This window comes from Rhea pennata, unplaced genomic scaffold (assembly GCF_028389875.1).
Source record: "Rhea pennata isolate bPtePen1 unplaced genomic scaffold, bPtePen1.pri scaffold_32, whole genome shotgun sequence".
Lineage (NCBI taxonomy): Eukaryota > Metazoa > Chordata > Aves > Rheiformes > Rheidae > Rhea > Rhea pennata.
This window is the reverse complement of record NW_026907679.1, coordinates 3,191,029-3,212,064: the sequence shown is the minus strand read 5'-3', so window position 1 is coordinate 3,212,064 and position 21,036 is coordinate 3,191,029. Positions and strand designations below refer to the sequence as shown.

Sequence of the window (21,036 nt, the reverse complement as noted above, 5' to 3'; positions counted from 1 at the left end):
CCTGTGCTAATTAACAAGAATGTGAAAGTGCAAGCGCAGAGCGATTACCTGGTATAATGAAATTGTAACCAACAGAAAGATCTGTATAAAGTACTCCCTGAAAAGTGTGTATAAATCAAGACTGAGAGGGGGAGAAGGTGTGCTAGCTTTGTGGATTTACCACCTAGCACCCATCTCTGCGCAGAAATGAAATAAACAAATATCTCAACCCTGTGTGTCTATTGGTTGCTTGCACACCAGGTAACAGAATCCAGATTTTGGGACAACAAGGTCCCAATGTGTTCTGATGCATGGGATTCCACTTCCCCAGGTGCACGACTTGCTCTCCTCCTTGTAAAACTTCATAAGGTTTCTGTTGGCAGAATCCCCAAGGTTCTCACATCCCTCTGCCTGAAGCTCCTTTGTGTCAGCTCTTAGTGTGTATGTGCTCACGCAAAGTGCATTAGATGGGGTGCCTCTAACAACCCAAGAGCGCAAGGAATTGCAGGATGGTAGAAGTGATAAAAGGAGGTACTAGTTTAAGGGACCTCCTTACCAAAGTAGGAATTACAAGAGCAATAATCTCTGAAACGGGAAATGAAGGTATTAAGCAAGCACAGTAAGGGCCTAAAGGGAAAGAAGGGCTAAAAGAGGTGTTTGTATGGGAAAGTATGAGGATGGTAGGAGAGAAAAACAGGGAAAAAAAATGAAGGAGTGATCAGAGCAGTTCAGGGAGGCCTGAATACCTGCCAAGTAGCCTTGTGTCAGAACATCCCCGACTGGAGCAGGACCACAAAGCTAGTTAATCTGAGCCTGCTTCTCTCTGAGTTACTTCTATGGTCAAGGAGAGCTGACTGCTCTCCTTAACACTGACTAAAGAAGACCTTTGGTGGAAGGGATTCTTTTAAGCTGCACAGGACCTCAGGAAACCTCTAACCCAATGTTGTGCTCACCTCAGGTGAGCACCTCAGCTGTGGGTTCAGAGGAGGTTGCCGAGCACTTGATCCAGTCTTGAAAGCCTGCAGAGATGGAGACAGCAGAGCTCCTCTGGGCCACACATGCCAATGCTTGACCATCCTGTCAAGGAAAAAAGTTTTCCATCTCTCTAGTCTGTTCCTCTTGGGCTTCAACATACGGCTGTTGTCTCTCAACCTTCAGATTGTCACCATAATGAAAAGCGTGGCTGCATCTTCTTGATGTCATCCTCATACAAGGACCTCGTATTGGGGGCCAAAAACTGGGCACAGTATTGTACAAATTGTATAACAAGTACCAAGCAGAAAGGGATAATCACCTCCATTGACCTGCTGGCTGCACTCTTGTTTGTACAGCCCAGGATACTGTTGGCCTTCTTTCCTGCCTGGCCACATGACTGATTCATGTTTTGCCTACTCTCTGCCAGAATTCTCACATCCTTTTTCAAAGATCTGCTCCATGTCTACTCAGTCTCCAGCCTGTATCTCTGCAGGGTGTTGGTGTGTCCCAGGTACAAGGACCTGGCATTTCTCCCTGCTGGGTTTCATGAGATTCCTGACAGCCCATTCCTCCTGCCTGTCCAGGGCCTTCTCAGTGGCAGCCTCCAGCATAAGACTGGTGCCCCTCACCCAGTTTGGAGTCACCTATGAATGTGATGAAAGTTGCTCCTTCCAGGCCATTCATAAAGGTTTTAAATAGGACAGGTCTCTCCCGAAAGGAAATACTACCCCTTCACCACTGCCCTCTGAGACCAGTCATGCAACCAGTTCTTTGACCATTTGTTTATCCACCCATTCACACCATGAAGTCCTAACTTGTACGGTAGTATACTAGGAGATAAAACGTCAAAAGCCTTCCTAAATTCAAGGAAACTGGCATTCACTGTTCTCTGTTCATGCGCAAATACAATTCTGTTAACATAGAAGGCCATCAGGCTGGTGAAGCATGATTTATGCTCGGGAACTCCATGCAGACTGTTCCCTTTCCCCCTTTTCTCCTTTGTTTACCCAGAAATGTGGTCAGAGAGAACATGACATTGTTCCAGGACATTCTCTTCATCAAAGCGAAGCTGAACAGTCTGTAGTTCCCCAGGTATCCTTACGGCCTTTTTTAAATATGACACTTGCCTTTCTGAAGTCATTGGCACCTCCCCTATCTCCATAACACCCTAAAGAAGATAAAGAGAGGCCTTGCAAGATAGTGCCAGCTCTCAGCATCCTCAGATGCAACCCATCCAATACCATACATTATTGGTCTTTCAAGTAATTTCTGACTCAAGCCTTTGGCACTGCTGGTTGTTTTTCTCCTCAGGAGTCCTGACTCCAGGCACTGTGGCCTGGCAGACCTTGTTGGTGGAGACTGAAGCAAAGGTATAGAGTTCCCCAGACCTGTCTGTGTCTGCTGTTACCAGATTCCCTGACCCATTCAGCCATGCGCCAACATTTCCCTTGTTATTCTTTCTCTTTTGCTCAAGCAATAGGAGCTCATCTTTGTGCCCTTGACATCCCTTGCAAGTGTCTGCCTAGAGCAGCATTAGCTTTTCTAGCTGCTTCCTGACTTCCCTGGATAGTATTTCTAAATTGCTCCTTCGCAGCCTCTCCCTGCTTCCCATTCCTGGGTGCCACATTTTTCTATCATTTTTAGCTATGAGTTCTCTGTTCAGCTGCCTGTCTTCTGAGATGTCTGCTTGCTCTCTTGATATCAGCATGGCCATTCTCGAGCTTGGAGGATGCTGTTCTTTCAGACCTGCCAGCTTTCCTGAGCTCCTCTGCCTTTCCAAGCTGCCTCCAATGGGATCCTCCCACTAGTCCCTGTAGTAGGTCAAGTCCGTTCTTCTAACTTCCAGAGTCTGGACTCTGCCACTCTTCCTCCTCATTCCCCTCTGGATCTGGAACTTCACTACTTCAGGGCCACTGCAGGCAAGGCTGACACTGTGTAGGTCATCTCTGATCAGTTCTTCCTTGTTTGCAGGTGTCAAGTCCGGGAAAGCATCAGCCTTGTTGATATATCTGGCTTAGTTGTGCTAGGAAATTGTCCCACATACCCTCCAGAATCCTCCTGGATTGTTTGACCCCTGCTGCATTGTCCTCCCATTGATAATCAGGGAGCTTAAAGTCTCCCCATGAGAATCATGGTGCTTCAAAATGTGGCAGTTCTGTGATAGCCTGGACATCTCTAGCTCCTGCTGTTGCTGCCCCAGGCTTTGTGCATTTGTGTATATTGGGGCTGCAGAGCCTCAGCTGTGGCACCAGGGCTGAGCACAGGCTTGTCTCTGTGAGCCAAGGACACCAAATGCAAAGGTCCCACTTCAAAGCAGACACCTGCTGACAGAGATAGCAGGTAGTGATGTAATGATGAGGCGCCCACTAAGAGAGTAAACCCTGCAGTACCCAAGGCCAGGCAGAAACAGAGTTGAGCTGTGCAGCTGTGGCAGGAGAGGTATTTGATGCCCACCATGACTTCAGGAACAGGCCAACAGGCCTTAGGGCCTGTGATGGAATGACTGGATGTCCAGGAAGGACAAGGCGCCATTGGGAAAGTCCCTGGGCCTGCACAGCCAGCAATCAAGCCGTGGTGTGGTTGCATCCTTAGCACAGTCCCTGTTCATATCAGTGGGAATCAGAAAAGGTTTGCAGAAAGGAGAATATAGGCATATGTGTGGAGACCTTGGCATGATGTGCCTTCCATCATTGCAGCATGCTGGGATGTAGGCGGGATGGACTTTTCCTGAAGGCAGTGGTGGGAATCTGGGAAGAAGTAGGAAATCCAAGGTGCCACGGGGTGTTTGCCCAGCAGCCCCTCCAAAAGGGCATGATTTTCCTGTAGGTCCTGTGCTGTGCCTGCTAGAAACATGGTGGTTGTGCTGCATGCCCTACACCTGACATGGCTCTGCAGGCCTCTTGCCATTGCATTGAATCAAGTGCATGCACAGAATTACATAAGGTCTTTGCAGTGTTGGGATCTGCATGTGTCTGGGCTTCAGAGTGAGCAGAGCTCTTGCAGTAGTAGGTAGCAGGTGTCCTTTCAGATGGCCAAGGAGAATCTCCACTTGGTCGCCAGCTGACGCTCTAGAAGGATGTGGGTCTCATAGTAGCTCCATCAGAGCAGGCACAGTGACACATGCCTTGGACCACCTCTGGCATCTCAAGTGTGAGAAGGCACTTCTTGGTGCACAGCTGACTCCTGTACTCCCTCTCCCCTGACTACAATGGCACCTTAGACAAGGAGCTCCCATGCAGACAGGCATTTTGTGCACCCCATACTTGGGCAAGGCGAATCCCATGTCCTACAAGTTTGTGGAGTGCACAGAAGGGAACTGAATCCCACTCCAACCCAGGTGCTTCTCAATGGCATAGGTAGGTTAGACTAACTCCTCCAAATCAGTCCCTGAATCACAAGTAAATGAACTCCCTCCTTGTCCCTGTGTAGGTGTCCTGTCTTCTTGTGAGATGGGAGCCAGACTTTCCAGAGTGGGACATTTGCGCGTCTCATAGATAACCATCCTCTGATGAGACCAACTGCAGTGCTGGACTACATCTCTCCCTGCTGTTTAGACAGGGACCACTGGAAAAGCCTTTAGTCTACTTCAGTGGACATTTCTCCGGGGTGACCTTGCTACCTTTCAGGAACTGTCAGCCCTGGAGCCCTGGGAACATCGTGAGGGTGCGCAGGGGACAAAGAAAGTCATGTCTTCAGCTGGATCTTTGCTCCTGAGCTGGGCCTTACTCCTGGGACTGCAGGAGCCCATGGCAACCTGGCAGACACTGCAGAGAGACACCTGTGTCCAGGAGCAGCTCCTCTTAAAGGAGCAGCAAGATTCAAGGCACTGCTTGCAGGCACCAGGATGAGATGAGTGACTCAGAAGCTAAAGATGATTGGGAAGGGGAGGACAGCTGAGAGCTCTCTACAGGGAGAGATCTTCACAGCCTTTGACACAGTAAGTCTCTGGCTGCAGGGCCACATTGCTGCTGTGGTTCCTGGCAGGTTCTTCTGCAGCTGGAACCTTCCACAGCTGAAAGGGTCTCTCAGGGCAGCTCTCCCAGCTTCTCTTGTGTGGAGTAGGTGGTGCTTTAGAGCAGGCATTCATTGGTGTACAGCCAGAGGGATGGGGCAAGATGGGACAGTGCAGGGCTGTGAAGCCAGGGAGGGCAGCCAGATCTGCCTGGGTTTGTGACTCAGAACAGTGACCCGGCACCCCAGAGTCTTGTGTGTCCAGGGCAGAGACTGTGCCACCTGCGAGGGTCAGTACTCAGCCTGCCCAGGGAGCTCCCCACAGTGCTGTGGGAAGAAGCTCTGGGTGGGAGGAGTGACCCTCAGCAGTGCATGTTCCTTCTCCAGCTGAGAGGGTGCTGCGTGGGTCAGGAGTGCTCTCAGCTCCAGCTCACCCCCACAATATGTCCAACAGGCCTTTTCTAGACAACACTCAAGGCAGGGACAAGGGTTACCTTAAAGACAAGGTCTCTGCTGAGTCTGTGCTTTCATTTACCTACTGTTTGCAGAGTGCTGGCAGGGAAAAGACATAGGAGAGAGAAACAGCTCCCAGGAGGAAAAGCTCTGAGTGGTTAAGATATGATCAGCGAATGGGAGGAAACTGGAAGCATAAATGTGCGTGCATGTGTGTGTGTTGGGGGGACAATTTGGAGATCTCCCTGTCTTCCCCTTCATTGCAGATAGCTTCCTCTAATTAAGCCCCCTGTGTCTGCTCTACCACCTACAGAGCCCCTACCCTCAAGGTCGGGGGGTCCAGGGCATGAGCCCCCTCCTCAGCAGCCACAACTCCAGCAGAGGGTAGGGGCATGTCTCCTGCAACGTGCCCATTTCCACTATGTGTCAAAGGGGCCGAGAGCGACTGTCCTGCGATGTTGCCATCTGGGAAGTGGTGTGCTCAGGAGGGTGAAGACTTTCGTGAGCTTTCATGAGTGCTTATCTGTGTCTCGCTCCTTGCTTTCCCTCTGGTAGGAGCATCACCTTGTTGCTCCTTGTTTCTTCACCTCTCTGTGTTAGTTTAGTTCTTGCTCTCCTGCTCTCTGGGGTTAAGGAGGCAGCGACTTCCCACTCAAATACAGTGTCCGGAGAAAGAATGAAGATGGTAAACTGCTGTGAAGATGGTAAACTGCTGTGAGGGCAGATTCCGTCTCAGTGGGACAGAGATGTCTAGGAAGGGTTGGGTCAGCCCCTGCCTTTTCTGCACTGTGTCTTTTCCTTGCTGGAATGGGAGCTGGTGCAACTGATCCAGATACAGACACCCTTGTTCAAGAGGGCAAGTTTGGGGAACATGAATCCCTCACAACAAACTTGGCTTTCAGACACAGCTGCCCTGAGTGCTGTATTCATCTCTCTCAGTGCTGAAAAGAGAATGTTCCTCCCCGGTCACCAGAATGGATTTCCCTTCACTCAGCTCATGGTGCCCATCCCCAGGTATCCCCAGCAAACATACAGGGCAGTCTGACACCTCCATTTGTGTCCCCCCACAGAGCCAGGCTGACTCCTCTGGGGCCCGTGGGCAGAGGTCCTGGCACTACACACAAAGCACAGGTTAGAAAAGAAGCTGAACAAGGTAAAGGAGAGAAGCAATGCGGGGGGAGTGCTATGAGGAGTGCAGTGGGCTTTACTCAGAGAAGCCTGTTCTAACTTGTCTGTGCCTTTTCCTCCTTGGACAGTGCCCTGAACCAAGGCCGAGCAAATGTCCAACGGGAGCTCCCTGAATGGCTTCCTCCTCCTCACATTTGCAGTGACACGAGAGTTGCAGCTCTTGCACTTCCTGCTTTTCCTGGGCATCTACCTGGCTGCTCTCCTGGGCAACGGCCTCATCATCACAGCCATAGCCTGTGACCACCGCCTCCACACCCCCATGTACTTCTTCCTCCTCAACCTCTCCCTCCTTGACCTCAGCTCTATCTCCACCACTGTCCCCAAATCCATGGTCAATTCCCTCTGGAACACTAGGGCCATTTCCTACTCAGGATGCACTGCCCAGGTCTTCCTGGTTGTCTTCTTGTTTTCAGCAGAGTATTCTCTCCTCACTGTCATGGCCTATGACCGCTATGTTGCCATCTGCAGACCCCTGCACTATGGCACAATCATGGACAGCAGAGCTTGTGTCAGAATGGCAGCAGCTGCCTGGGGCAGCGGCTTTCTCTGTGGAGTTCTGCACACTGCTAGTACATTTTCCATTCCACTCTGCCAAGGCAACACAGTGGACCAGTTCTTCTGTGAAATCCCCCAGATCCTCAAGCTCTCCTGCTCTGACTTCTACCTCAGGGAAGTTGGGATTACAGGAATTGGTGCCTGTTTAACGTTTGGGTGTTTTGTTTTCATTGTGCTGTCCTACATGCAGATCTTCACTGCTGTACTGAGGATCCCCGCTGAGCATGGCCGGCACAAAGCCTTTTCCATGTGCCTCCCTCACCTGGCAGTGGTCTCCCTGTTGGTCAGCACTGGCTTGTTTGCCTACCTGAAGCCACCTTCTATCTCCTCCCCAGCTCTGGATGTGGTGGTGACTGTTCTGTACTCTGTGGTACCTCAAACCATGAACCCCCTCATCTACAGCATGAGGAACAAGGAACTCCAGGAGGCAGTGAGGAAACTGTTTCCGCTGCTACTAGTTCAGCAGCAATGAGCTGCCCATCTCTCCTCACAAGCCACTTACAGTCTGTCTCAGGCAACTCTTGTGCTGTGGGAGTTCTACCTGATAATCATGTAGGTGTACAAATGGTTGAATTCCTCCCATTTTTCCAGAGGCAGAAATCCACACTGTGTGACCCAAAGGCCTTCTGTAAATCTTCCTGTCACTGTGCCAGACCTGGCCTCCCAAGTAGCATCTCTGTAATAAAAGGGGATCTCCTTACTGCTGTGCCTGAAGGCTGGGCTCTTCTTCCACAGCTGATGCCAAGAATGTCCTCAGGGAATTGCACCAAAAAGGCCCTCTTGCCATGCCTGGGATTTCCGTGGGCTAAGGTGTTTCAGCTGTTTTGGGTGAAGTGTGAGGGAATGTGGAGAGGATTTAGCCTTCACTTTTGAGTGCCCAGAGTCCCTGTACAGGGTGAGTGGTCAACGGGTGTCTGCTGGGGTCTGTCACACATATTAGAGGGCTGGTGAGAGATGTCCATCCTTCTGGAAGGGAATATGGAGCCACCCAGAGAGCACAGGGCATCTGCAGGGGCAGCTTGTGCCTGGGATGTGCAGTGAGTGAGGACTCCTAAAGCCAAGTAGAGTCACTCACAGGTAAAGGGCCAAACCAAGGATTGCACCGAATCAGAGCTCTTTGGTATGAGGAGAGGGAGTGGTCTGGGTCTAGTGACACCTCTGAACACATGCTGAGCAATGTGAAATGCCCTGTGATTGCTCCATCCATGCTCCGCAGCCACAGACTCTGGTGAGGGCAGGAGGTTGTCAGGTGCAGTGTTGCTGGTCCAGCTGGCTCTGCCCTGACCAGCATCTCCAGTGCAGAGTCACCCAGGGAGACCACAGCCTGTTTGCCAGACCAGGGAGCTGTGTGGAGCCCAGGGAATTGATACAGGAATGGATAGCCTGGCTGGCTCAGACACACTCACCTGGGGAAAGGCACTCTGGGAAGCAGAGACACCTCCAGAGAAGACCAAAGGAACAAGGGTGTGCTTGTGGGGAGGAATAAATGAAGACCTGTTTCTATGTTTGTCGGCTTGAGGCAGGCTGCTCTGTCACTTGGAGCTGCTTGAGGCACGCTGGGGTCAGGACTCTCATGCTGTCCTGGGGAGAGGGACTGGCCAGAGGGGCTGGAGACCGCCAGGGTTAAGGATCTCCTGGTCATGGGAGCAGTGGAGACAGGGAGTGACTGGCCTCCATTTCCTTGTGCCATTGCTGGCCTAACCAGCAGCTGATGTGGAGCTGACACCCCTCTCTGTCCCCCCACCCCACTCCCAGAGGGGCAGTGAGTGCCCAGAGCTCCACAGCCCCCTGTAGTGAGCACTGCTTTGGGGCCACTCCCAGCCTGGGCTACTCTGCTGGTTGGACTGGGGAGAGGACAGGGGGGCTGCGGAGAGCCACGAAGGGGCTGGGCTGGGCTGGTCAGGGCCCAGGAGAGAAAAATGCCAGCAGGCAGCTACTGTGTGAGAATGGCAGTGTGGGAGCAGAGCTACGTGCTTGCAGGGCAAATGCAGGTCTCCTGGGAAAGGCACCAAGACATGGCGAGTGCAGAGGAGAAGAGCTCAGGTTCTTCTCTGTGCTGCATGCTGTGACTGCAAGGTGGGAAAGGAGTGTCAAATATCAGCATAGAGAAACACTCAAGGTTCATGAGGAGTTAATCATGATAGATTTAATAGAAGATTTAAACTCCAGACTCCTTGGGGATCCTCAGAAACTGCTTGGCATTGGGGGTCACTGATGGAAGCCTGCCGGAGGCATAGGTTGATGCCCAGGTGGGACTTGACTTTTGTCCTAAGGGGCCATTAAATCTACTAGAACTATCTCAGCTGGGCTAAGCTTGAGCAGCTGCTGGCTGAGAAGCAGCCAGACATTGTTGACCAAAGGGAATATCCACACCTGACCCTGGCAGGAGTTTGGTCAGTGTGCAGGGAACGCACTTTGTGGCTGCGATCACGCACTCTGCCAGACTGACTCCTCGCCAGATCTCCCAAAGTGTGGAAGCAGCCCCACGGTCATCACCCCAGACCAGCCCTTCCAGCACTGGCAGCGTATCCCAGCCATGAGGTGGTCCATGGCCAGCTCCATCCTTTTGCATGTCTCCATATCCCGATGGAGGGGAAAAGGCCAGCCTTGCATGGTCTGTCTTCTGCACGAGACCCCAGAAGATCCCACAGCATGCTATCTGCTAAAACTCATGCGGGGCACAGTCTGGGCTGGGCAGGGGCTAGGTGAGGTGGTCAGGCACTACAGGCCAGGTGGTGAGGTACTATAAAACGTACTCTGGGTCTCACTGCCATGAACACACTGGATGATCTGCATGTGTTCTTGGCTCCCATCTCTGGGCCTGCACATATCCAGTTGAGTCCCTGGAATAGAGACCAGGCAAGCCCAAGAAGATGTCTTGTCCAGGTAGCAACTAGCTGCTGAACCAGGTGGTATGCACACAAGAAGACAGCGGTGCATGTGCAAGGCCCCAGAAAACTCCTGCCAGCCTGTGAGGAGGCTGAGTGCCAGGTTTAGTAGAGCGGCTGAATGCACTAAATGGTGCCTCTGCCAACCACTCCCAGCACTGCTCAGGATGCTTGGAAAATCAGAACTTTTCTACATTTCAAAGGCTTTATCAATTAACCAGATGAACCTCCTCACATGTGCTTCACCAGGTTGGTTGGGACAACACCTTCTGAATCTCTGGTCACCTGCATGGGTATTGCAGAGTGTAATGTGAATGATGACTTGAGTTCTTCCTCAAACAGGCAGCTAAGCACATCTGTGACTCTCCCCTAGCACCATGAGCTGACTGTCTTCAACAGACTTGATGGCAGCTGCTCAGCCAGAAAGTGCTTGCTGCATGAGTCTATTGCAGAAATGTGGCTTAAGTCCCGACCTTTGGAGAATTCTATGCACCAGTGATTCAAACTGCCTACATCAACAGCTGGGAGGCCTGGCAGCAGCACTCTCAGTGCATGGTATTCATGTTGACAGTCATAGTAACCACTGTGCAACCTTCAAGAGGTGGTGTCCATCGTGAACACGTGTTCAGGGGAGAGAGCACTGCTTTCCTGGACCTGCTGCTGTTCTGGGCTTGAAAAAGTATGGCTAGGGCCCTGGCACTGCTGTTGTGGGGCAGGCAGATGGTCTGGCACCCATGACCCCTGGGGCCATGATCTGGTGCCCAGAACAGCTCAGCTTGCCCCTCACCTCCAACACTGCCACTTCTGCCTGGAGGTCCCTGCTGCCCAGCTACTGGCATACTGCCCTGCTTGTCGCATCTACCTGGCTGCTTTCTGGGCTGTGGGAGAAGCCAGTTCACCATACCAGGATGTGACTGGACTCCTGCTTTTTCTGCGGTGACAGGGACACCCTAGTGCACAGCAACACAGAGGAAGGAACCCATCAGGCTTTCCTGGCCGCACACAGGAGATGTGCGGCTTCACAAAGAGAGGCCCAGCTGCCCTGGCTTCCTGGAGACAGGCGGCATGAGGAATGGCACCCTGGGGACCTCGTGCTGCATGCTGATGCTGGGCCAGTGAACCTGGCAGAGGAGCCTGTGGTGTGGCTCGAGGTCACTGTGGTGTCATCTCACAAAGCAGCCGCAATGCCCTGGGGCAGTAGAAGAGGTGGACTCTCCCAGGCCCCAGCCAGTCTGCCAGGCTTTGCAGCTGGCACACAGCTGGCTGCAGCCAAGGGCTCTCTGCAGGCTCTCTGGAGGGTGACCTTGGGCACAAATGCTGCCCTGTGTGGGCAGCAGGGCTATTGATGGCTACTGAGCAGAGCGGGGGGCATTATTGCAGGACATCTGAAGGCACCAGTGCCTACACCTTGTCACAGACAATGATGGAAGCACTCAGAAGCTGTGCCTCCATTTGGTACTCAGACCTCTTCCTGGCCTTCCTCTGGCTTTGCTTCCTGACCTTGTTTTGCACCTTCTCTGCTCTGCTTTGGTGCTGAGGCTACTTCCTGCCTCAGCTCTCAAACTGTGCCTGCTGCTCTGCTCTCAAAGACTGCCTAATGGTGCCTTCCGTGCCGACTGCCACTGCCCCAGCACAAATCCCTAGGTCTAGTCCTTTCCTCCCCATCTTAGTAGAGCGCTGCATGCAAAGCACTGCTCCACTGGGGTCACACTCGTCCCCACTACAGGGAACGCGGCCACTGTTAAATGCTGCATCCACCACCCTGATGCCTCCCCAAAGGCTGGCCAGTTAACATGCACCTCTGCAGCAGGGACATATCAGGGACAGGACTACAAATTGCAGCAGGCAGCTGACCCACCAAGGTCCCCAAAACACACAAAGCCCAACTCTCCTGCCCTCCCATTCCCTTCGTGTCCTTCAAGGCCTTGCAACAGGCACTGCCTGTGAACAACCAGCCACAGCCATGTACCTGCTCCCTTGTCACCTCCAGGAAGCAGAGAGGAAGTGCTCTCCCAAGGGCTCACCATGCCAGCTCTCGTCTCTCTCTTTTGCTCACATGCCCTCACAAGCGTATACCCCCAGCAGGTCCCTGCTGCTGGCCTAGGGGCTTCCAAGTCATCAGTTTTCTCAAGATAACTTCCCCAACCATTTGCTACTGCTGGCCTATCAGGTCCTCTAATAAAAGAGACCTCCTAATCGACATCCATGCCTATCTGCCAGTTGCTGGGCTCTCAGGGACCCAGAAGGAGATGACCTCCCAGTCACCACCACAGACATGTTTCTATCACTGGTCAATAAGCCTCTGAGACAGCTAGCACCTCACGATAACTCCCCCAGCCACGGAACAAATGCTGACCTCTCAGCTGCTCTGGCAGAAGTGAGCTCCAAAGCACATAGCCCAGCCATGGACCTGCTGGTGCCCCATCAGCTGCTCAGCTGCAAGTCACCTCACAGTCCCCTCTCCAGGCACAGTTCCTGAACTCAAAGAGGACTCTGCACTATAGGCCCTTTTGTTGCGTAATTCCTTGGGTCTATTCTTGACACCATCTTTGTAGGAATCTCTAACTTCAGGGTCTGCACTGGGTAGAATCTGCTTTATTACAGAGATACTGTGATAGAGTCAGCTCTGACCCAGTGTCAGAAACAATTTTACACTTTACCAGGTGTGATAGAGCAGTCTCAGTAGAGGCAGAATGAATCCAAGCACTTATACAACAACGTGATAATAAATACCACTACTAATAGTAACAATAGCAATAATAAAGTAAAAAAAAAAACAAAGTTCAGTCCTGGTATGGAACATAGGAAGAGTCATTTGTGGAGAGCAAAGGCAATTTTACTGCTGCTGAAAAATGTCCATGAAATCATTCTCCTCAGGGTATCCTGGAGTTCCTTGTTCCTCAAGCTGTAGATGAGGGGGTTCAGTGTTGGAGGCACTACTGCATACTGAACAGCCACCACCAGATTCAGAGCTGGGGAGGAGACAGAGGAGGGCTTCAGGTAGGCAAAAAAGGAGGTGCTGACAAACAGGGAGATCACAGCTAGGTGTAGGAGGCAAATGGAGAAGGCTTTGTGCTGGCCCTGCTCAGAGGGGATCCTCAGCACAGCCCTGAAGATCTGCACGTAGGACAGCACAATGAAAACAAAGCACCCAAAGACTAAACAAAGACTAACCACAGTAAGCCCAACTTCCCTGAGGTAGGAGTCTGCACAGGAGAGCTTGAGGATCTGGGAAATCTCACAGAAGAACTGGTCTACTGTCATGCCTTGACAGAGTGGTATTGAAAATGTATTAGCAGTGTGCAGGAGAGCATAGAGAAAGCCACTGGCCCAGGCAGCTGCTGCCATTCTGACACAAGCTCTCCTGCCCATGATTGTGCCATAGTGCAGGGGTTTGCAGATGGCAACGTAGCAGTCATAGGCCATGACTGTGAGGAGAGAGTGCTCTGCTGCAAATAAGAAGACAAACAGAAAGACTTGAGCAGCACATCCTGAGTAAGAAATGGACCTGGTGCTCCACAGCGAATTGTTCATGCATTTGGGGACAGTGGTGGAGATGGAGCTAATATCCAGAACAGAGAGGTTGAGGAGGAAGAAGTACATGGGGGTGTGGAGGTTGGGATTACAGGCTATGGCTGTGATGATGAGGCCGTTGCCCAGGAGGGCAGCCAGGTAGATGCCCAAGGAGAGTGAAAAGTGCAAGAGCGGCAGCTGTGGTGTGTTGGCAAATGGCAGGAGGAGGAACTTGGTGAAGGAGCTGTTGTTGGGCATTTTGCTCTCTCCAGACATGAGGGACTGTTGAAAGAAGAAAAGGCATGGAGAAGTTAGGAGAGACATTTCAGACAAAAAAAAAAAAAAAAAAAAAAAAAAAAAAAAAAGTCCCAGACGTTCCTGTTTTCATAGAAACCCCCACATTGTCTCTATCTTTATTGAGAGGGTCTTTGTGCAGCTCCCTTGCTTGAGCTGCACTTTGCACTGGCTGAATTAGCTCTGAGGAGCATTGGCTTCTGCCCATGGGCTTCAGAGGAGTCATTCCTGCTGTACAGCAGTGGGAACAGGGAAATGGGAGTGACTAATCCTGACATTCACAGTTTCTGTCAGGTGAAATGCACTCACCATGTGCAGAAGATCTTTTCAGCATCTTCAGTCCCAATTCTAAAGAATGAGGTTTGAGGAACAGAATTTTAGGGATTTCATAGGGATTTTATTTTCTTCTAGATATCACCTTTGGGAAATGTTCCACAAAGACAGAAATCCTTGGCATTTCTAATGTGAGTCCTGAGAGGAAATCATCCCCGAAGGAGTCAACTTTCAAAGTGCAGGTCTCCAAACTTCTCAGCCTTTCTGTAGGCACCTGAGGGAGCTCTCCACACTCCCCTTCTAGCCAAGGACACAAAGGGCTCTTTTCAGGTGCCCCTAGGCAGCCTCCCACCACCCTATCCATACTATCAGCATCTCTGCACCTTCTTCATTTGTCTCTCAGATATCACAGAGGTGCTACCAGACAACCCTGCCTTTCTGGAGGGCAGCTCATGGCCTGACAGGACACCACAAGGAAGGAGTCAAAGGACTTTTAGGACTCAAGGTGGGCTCTGCTTAAGGGAGAGTCAGCTCATTTCCCAACCCCATACACTGCAGTTCCTTTAGCCGCACAGTTTAGAAGGGGCTGGGGAAACCTCATTCCCATGCAGACCCCTCTGTTCCACAACTTGCAGCCTCAGTGTCTGCACTGCAGCTGAAAATGCTGAACCCCAAGGAGCCTGAGGGAAGAGCAGGAGCATCATGGACAGGAGTGGAAACAAGGAGCAACATCACAATCCTGATGCCAAGGCAGGCAAGGAGAGAGAGAGGGGGGCACTTCGGACCTTACCTAGCTGGGCATGTCACCTAACAGATGGTGACATCGCAGAGCATTCACTCCTGGCCCCTTTATCAGGCACCACAAAACAGGCCCATGGCAAGAGACAGGCCCCTCTCCTATGCCACAGCTCTGGCTGCAGAGGAGGCAGCTCATGGCCTGGACTCCAGGGATGTCAAGGAAGAGACTCTGCTGGATAGGAGGGCAGACTCAGGGCACTTGCCGAGTGGAAGGTGTCTGCATTGGAGGGACTGATCAAGACTTGCCCAAACCCATCTCCCCATGATGATTCTATTTGCAGTTCCTTCTCATTCCCTCCCCATCTCTGCTGCCTGGAGCTGTCCCTGCTGGGAGCTTTCTCTGTCCTAATGCTTTTTCCTTGTCAGTGCTCACAGACCCTGTCCCATCCTCTGCACGCGTATTTCTGCCCTACAGAAACCTTCCAGATTAGGGCGCTGTCCAGGGGCATCTCTGCATGCAGGTCCCAAGGAGCAAGTCACATAAACCCTGGTAAGTCCATTAAGTTGCTGCTGGTGCAACTGTGGTGGGAGGTGAGGCTGCCCAAGGGCTTTGCTGAACTTTCTCACACACCTTCTGATCTCTGAGAGTGAAGGTTAGTGAGTCCCAGTCCCTTGCCAAGCCAGAAAACTCTTTCCTTTTTCTCCCTTCCAAACGGAGGAAACTGAAAGTCCTGGAAGGAAACTCATTCCCTTTCATGGAGCCTTTTTTTCACCTTCCTCTGTGGTGCAGAGACACTGCTCTGAATCACAGCCCAGGGCAGATTGTGGTGCATGTCCCAGCTTTACAGTCCTACACCATTCCTGTAGCAGCCTGCCCTGTCCCTCTGACAGTGTGGCAAGGAATCCCTGCTCTAAAGCATCTCCTCCTCCCCAGCGCTAGAGAAGCCGGGAGAATAATCCTTAGAAGAAGCTTTCAGTCTTGGGATGGAATGGGTTTAGAAGACCCCCCCAGGAACCTCAGTAGCACTGCCCCTCAGCCAGACTTACCATGTCAAGACCTGTGAAAATTTCTCCAGCAATGAGCTCTCCCCTGGCCTCCTGCTCCACATTGCCTTTCACATCTCACTGTCAGCCTTGTCTCCTCTCAGGTCAGCAATTGCAGGCAGTGCTTGGAGCCCTGCTGCTCTTAGCAGAGGAGCTGCTGCTCCTGCACACAGCTGTCTCTCAGCACTGCTGTCTGGTTGCCATGAGCTCCCTCCACCCCAGCAGCCTGCTCTGTCCAGTCAACAGTGGCCCAGCTGAAGGCATGACTTTCTCTGTCCCCTGTGCTCCCTCCTCCTGGGAATTGTTCACGAAAGTAAAACACAATAATCACCTTTGGTCTCTCTCTAAACAGTTCAGAAGAACCAGTTACAGTGTTGTCACTTGTTTCATCAGAGGATGGTCATCTAGGAGACACAGAAATGTCCTACCCTGGAAATCCATACTCCCGTATCTTAACTAGGCAGGACACCGAGAAGGAGGCAGGAAGGGAGCTCATTTTCCCATGGTTCAGCTTTCCTTCAGATGAATCAATCTGGGCATCTCATGCCTGTTCAGAAGCCACTGGGAAGCAGTGGGATTCAGCTCCTTCCTGTGAATGCCACAAGCACATAGGAGGTGGGATGCCCCTTGCCTAAGCTGAAGTGAGCATAAGAGGTCTGCAAGCAAGCTCCTTGTCTAAGCTCCCATTACAATCCCTGGAGATGGACGGTGGAAGTCAGTTGCTCATATGCAAACAGCTGGTGACATTTGAAGAGACAGAGTTGGTCTTAGGTATGTGCCTTTGTCTCCTTGCTCTGATGGAGCAACCAGGACACCCGCATCCTTCTGGACCATCAGCATAGGGCCAGGTGGTGAATTTCCTTGACCATCTGAAATGACACTAGATGCCTACTATGACTAGAGCTCCGCTCACTATGAAGCCGAGACACAGGCAGATTCCAGTGTTACAAAAAGCCAATGTGATTCAGTGGAGACACTTGATCTATTGACATAAAATAGGGTGGCAGGGCCATGTCAGATGCTCAAGTGTCCAGGACAACCGTATGTCTGTAGCAGATACCGCATGAGACCTTAGGGAAAACCATGTCCCTTTGGAGTCCGTGCTGGGCAAGTGCCCCAGAGCATGTTTGGCTTCCTACATTTGCCTGGACAAATGAATCCCACCACTGTCTTTAGGCAAAGCCCATCTTGCCTACATCCATGTGTACTGCACAAATGGGAGGCACATCACAGCAAGGTCTCTGTGCTGATCTCTGCACTCTCAAATCCTTCTTGCTCTCCTCACCTGAACCTCTTCTGACCCCACCAGATGATATGAATTAGGACTGGACTAATGATGACATCAGGGTGGCTGGATCATAGGCTGTCAAGGCCCTGGGACATCTTCAATGGCAACATGTCCTTCCTGGAGATTAGTTCAAGAAATCTGTCACAGGTGCAATGGTGCTGCAGAGTTAGCTTGGGCAGTCAACCCCTTGCCTGACATTCCTGCACAACCCAGCTCTGTTTCTTGGCCTTGGGCACTGTAGGATTTGTTCTGTTAGTGGGAACCCCTTTCATCATTACACTGCCACCTGCTATCCATGCTAGCATGTCACCACTTGCAATCAAAGCCTTTGCATACTAAAGATCCTTGGTAACATGTTTTCTTGTGACAAATCTTCCATCAGTGCCACAGCTGAGGTGGTGAAGCCAACTAATATGCAAATGTATGCAGCCTGAGGTGCAGGCAGGAGCCAATGGAGATGAATGAGCTGTCACAGGACTGCCACAGGGTTGGAGTAACTGGTGGGATCACTCGCATGACTGGAGTCCTTCAATGGCAGGGTGCAAGTTCTTCAGTAGAGACTGCCAGAGAAGATGAGGAGGGGGATCCCCTGTATGTGGATGGGTGGCTTGGTTGTATGGAGCTCTTCCATGGGATGGATAACAGGAGGCAGCTCTGAAGGACTGAGGAGCTCAGGAAAGCCAGTAGCTCAGTAAGGACTGCACCTGTCAAGCACAAGAATGTTCCATACAAACAATTATAAAATTAGTGGACATCTCTGGGACCCAGCTTGACTAAACGGGGAACGTGCATGTGGGTTCCAGGGCAGTAAGGCTGCACAGGAGACATTATTTAGACATAATCTCAGGCTGCATTATGGATATTTGGAATGGGCCACCCGAACACTAAGTAAACTTATTAGCAGCCTAATCATTTTGATAATTTGAATAGAGTCATTAGTTAGTTGATAATGTTATTGCACCTATTCCAGCCTCTATAGCCTGGGGCTGATGCGATGGGCAGGAACAACACCAGTTAATTTGTTCTGCTGCCCCTGGCCTACTTACCTTTCCCCAACTCCAGCCTTGAGAGTTATTCACCCCCTGGCCTCAGTAACATGGGTCACACCAACGAGGGTCACAAGAACCACAATTATTACATGTCACCTAGAGCCACCCGTGTCGGTGGTATCTTAATCCTTCCCCCCTTGGAGCAGCATTCAGGAGGAGGGCACTCCTGTAAGGATGATGAAGACACCAGTGAGGAAAATGTCCTCGGTTTATGCTCTGAGATGGTTGGCTTGGCCAAGCAACCAGAGACTCACATGTCCACAAGGCCTTGGAAAGGAAACAAGTGCAACAGGTACCAGAAATTCCTTCATTTTTCATGATCTAGCATGGCTTTATCTTCCTGGGTAAAGGTCTCACTGTTCTGGGAAGGTGGTAATTTCCTGACATGGAAAGGATGGATCCAATCATCCTTCCCCACGACCTTTACAGCAAAGTAAGAGATTAATAAAACAACAACCAATTTATTTATATCCTTCAGGCAAACATGGAGGTGGGGTCACTAGGCCAGTTACCATTCTCCTCACATACTCTCAGTCCTTAACTTTTAGCTGCTGCAGGATTCAGTTCTGCTCCGTTGTTATGATAGTCAAAGTCATGGGGTGAAGGGGTGGCCAAATACCCCCAACAGCAGGCTATCTGCCTTGAACACTGAAGAAAGGAGTTTCAGTGACTGCAAATGACTGCTTTACTCCTGCAGTGGTGGTCCCAAGGACAGATCCCATCACTGGAGTAAGGAGCAGTTAATTCCTGTCTGCAGGAATTAACACTGCCCCAGCAGTGAGAGCAGGCTTCCTGTTTCCAAGTCCTGACATCCAATCAGGCCTTATGTCAAACTCTTGATGTCCTCTCTTTCAGAATATGAGGCACAGGAATGCAGACTGCATGTAACTGGCCCCAGATGCTGGGGGAAGCTGGAAGCATCCCTCTACATTACCCATCCCTCGACTCCATCGATACCTTCCATACTGCATAGCTGTGGTTAGAACACCTCTTTCTTACACAGGGGTATGAACATTTGTAACAGTGCTGGAGCAATGCTGTGAGAAAAACCTTGCAAATAGTTAACAAGACTCAAGGACAAGGGGGAGAGAAAAACAGTACTGCAAAGGATAACCAGCTCTGGCTAAATAACCTTGATGAAACCACAGCGCTTTGAAGATTGCGAGGGGTAGGTAAGACAAAAAGAGCAGAATAACCCAGGAGTGACCTTAGGTTCATTAAGGCTTATTAACATATTAAACTTCGCACCCTTAAATGAAAAATGAGATGGAAATGACATGATAATGATGTTACCGCCTCTTCTTCGCTTCCTTTGCTAATTAGCAGGAATGTGAAAGTGCAAGCGCAGAGCAATTACCTGAGGTAATGAAACTGTAACCAACAGAAAGATTTGTATAAAGTACTCCCTGAAAAGTGTGTATAAATGAAGAATGAGAGGGGGAGAAGGTTTGCTAGCTTTGTGGATCTAACACCTAGCACCCATCTCTGTGCAGAAATTAAGCAAATAAATATCTCGACCCTGTGTGTCTATTGGTTACTTGCACACCAGGTAACAGAACCCAGATTTTGGACAACAAGAGGACTCACTCCATGAAACGTTCCTCACCAAAATGAGACTGAAGAGCTTGCAGCTCCCCAAGTTGTCCTCGTGGCCTTTTTGGAAGATGGGCACAGATTCCTCTTTCTAGTTGTTGGGACCTCGCTTGATCTCCACAGCCTTGCAGGGATGATAGCGACTGGCCTTGTTACGATATTGGCCAGCTCTCTGAGTATCCTCTGATGAAGCCCATCCAGCTACAGAGACTTGTGGGGGTTGAGTTCTTGCCAATAATACCTCACTGAACCCTCTTCCACCTGTGGCTCTTTTTTTCCTCTGAAGACCTGGCTCCAGGCAAAACAGCCCAGGAGATTTTGTTGGTGGAGTGGGGCCAAGAAGTCACAGAACTCCTCAGACCCTCCTGCATCTTCTGTTACTAGATTCTTTGCCCGAACCAGCAGTTGAGCCCACATTTTCCTTTTTCCTCTTTTACTGTAACTGAAGAGGTAACAGCTCTTCTTGATGCCAGTGACGTACCCTGCAAGTCCAATCCTAGCAGAGCTTTGGCTTCCCTAAGACCATCCCTGTTTTGCTGGACAAGTTTTCTGATTTCTACTTTTTTTTAGCCTCTCCCTCCTTCCAATTCTTACATACAGCCTTTTTCCTGGGAGGTCAATCCTGATTTCCCAGCATAGCCAAGGCAGTCTCCCAAGATTTCTGCTAGTTTTACTGAGTATCACTATGGCCCATTCTTGTGCTTGGCAGGTGCTGTCCTTACAGACCTGCTGGCTTTCCGGAGCTCCTGGGCCCTCACCAGTCCCCTGAGCAGGCCCAAGTCTGCTTCTCTGAAGTCCGGGGTCTGAGCTCCGCTACTATCCTTCCCCATTCTGCTCAGGATCTAGAACTCTGCTTTTTCGTTGTCACAGTAGGAAAGCACAACACTGACTGTCCCATCCTTGATCAGTTCCTCCCTGTTGAAATTGCAGACAGAGGGAAGTATGAGGACTGTCTCATTGTGCAACTGTGCAAAGAAGCTGTCCCTGGTGCCCTCCAGAAACCTCCTGGCCTGTTTCCAGCCTGTTGTTCACCTTTCCAGAGAATATCTGTGAGACTGAAGTCCATCCCCCTCCCTGCCCCACAAGATCACTTGGGCCTGTGATCCACAGAATTGCTCACATTACATTGACTTTGTCACCCTGATTAGGTGGTCTAGTTCCCATCACAATGTCACCCTGACTCTGGTGCTTACCCAAACACTTGCCTCTCCCATGGAAGAGCTCCACACATGTGAACTGCCCCTTCACACAAAGG

General features: G+C 50.9%; 2 protein-coding genes across 2 annotated transcripts; one reads left to right on the top strand and one right to left on the bottom strand.

Annotated features, from left to right (window-relative positions):
• Positions 1 to 6,637: 6,637 nt before the first annotated feature.
• Positions 6,638 to 19,050, top strand: LOC134154569 (olfactory receptor 14A16-like). The gene is made up of 3 exons (XM_062601244.1): positions 6,638 to 7,542; positions 13,572 to 13,604; positions 19,044 to 19,050. The coding sequence occupies exons 1-3, from the start codon at positions 6,638 to 6,640 to the stop codon at positions 19,048 to 19,050; spliced, it is 945 nt and encodes a 314-aa protein (XP_062457228.1).
• On the bottom strand, positions 12,801 to 13,523 carry LOC134154648 (olfactory receptor 14A16-like). Its single transcript, XM_062601326.1, has one exon. The coding sequence runs from the start codon at positions 13,521 to 13,523 to the stop codon at positions 12,801 to 12,803; it is 723 nt and encodes a 240-aa protein (XP_062457310.1).
• Positions 19,051 to 21,036: the final 1,986 nt, after the last annotated feature.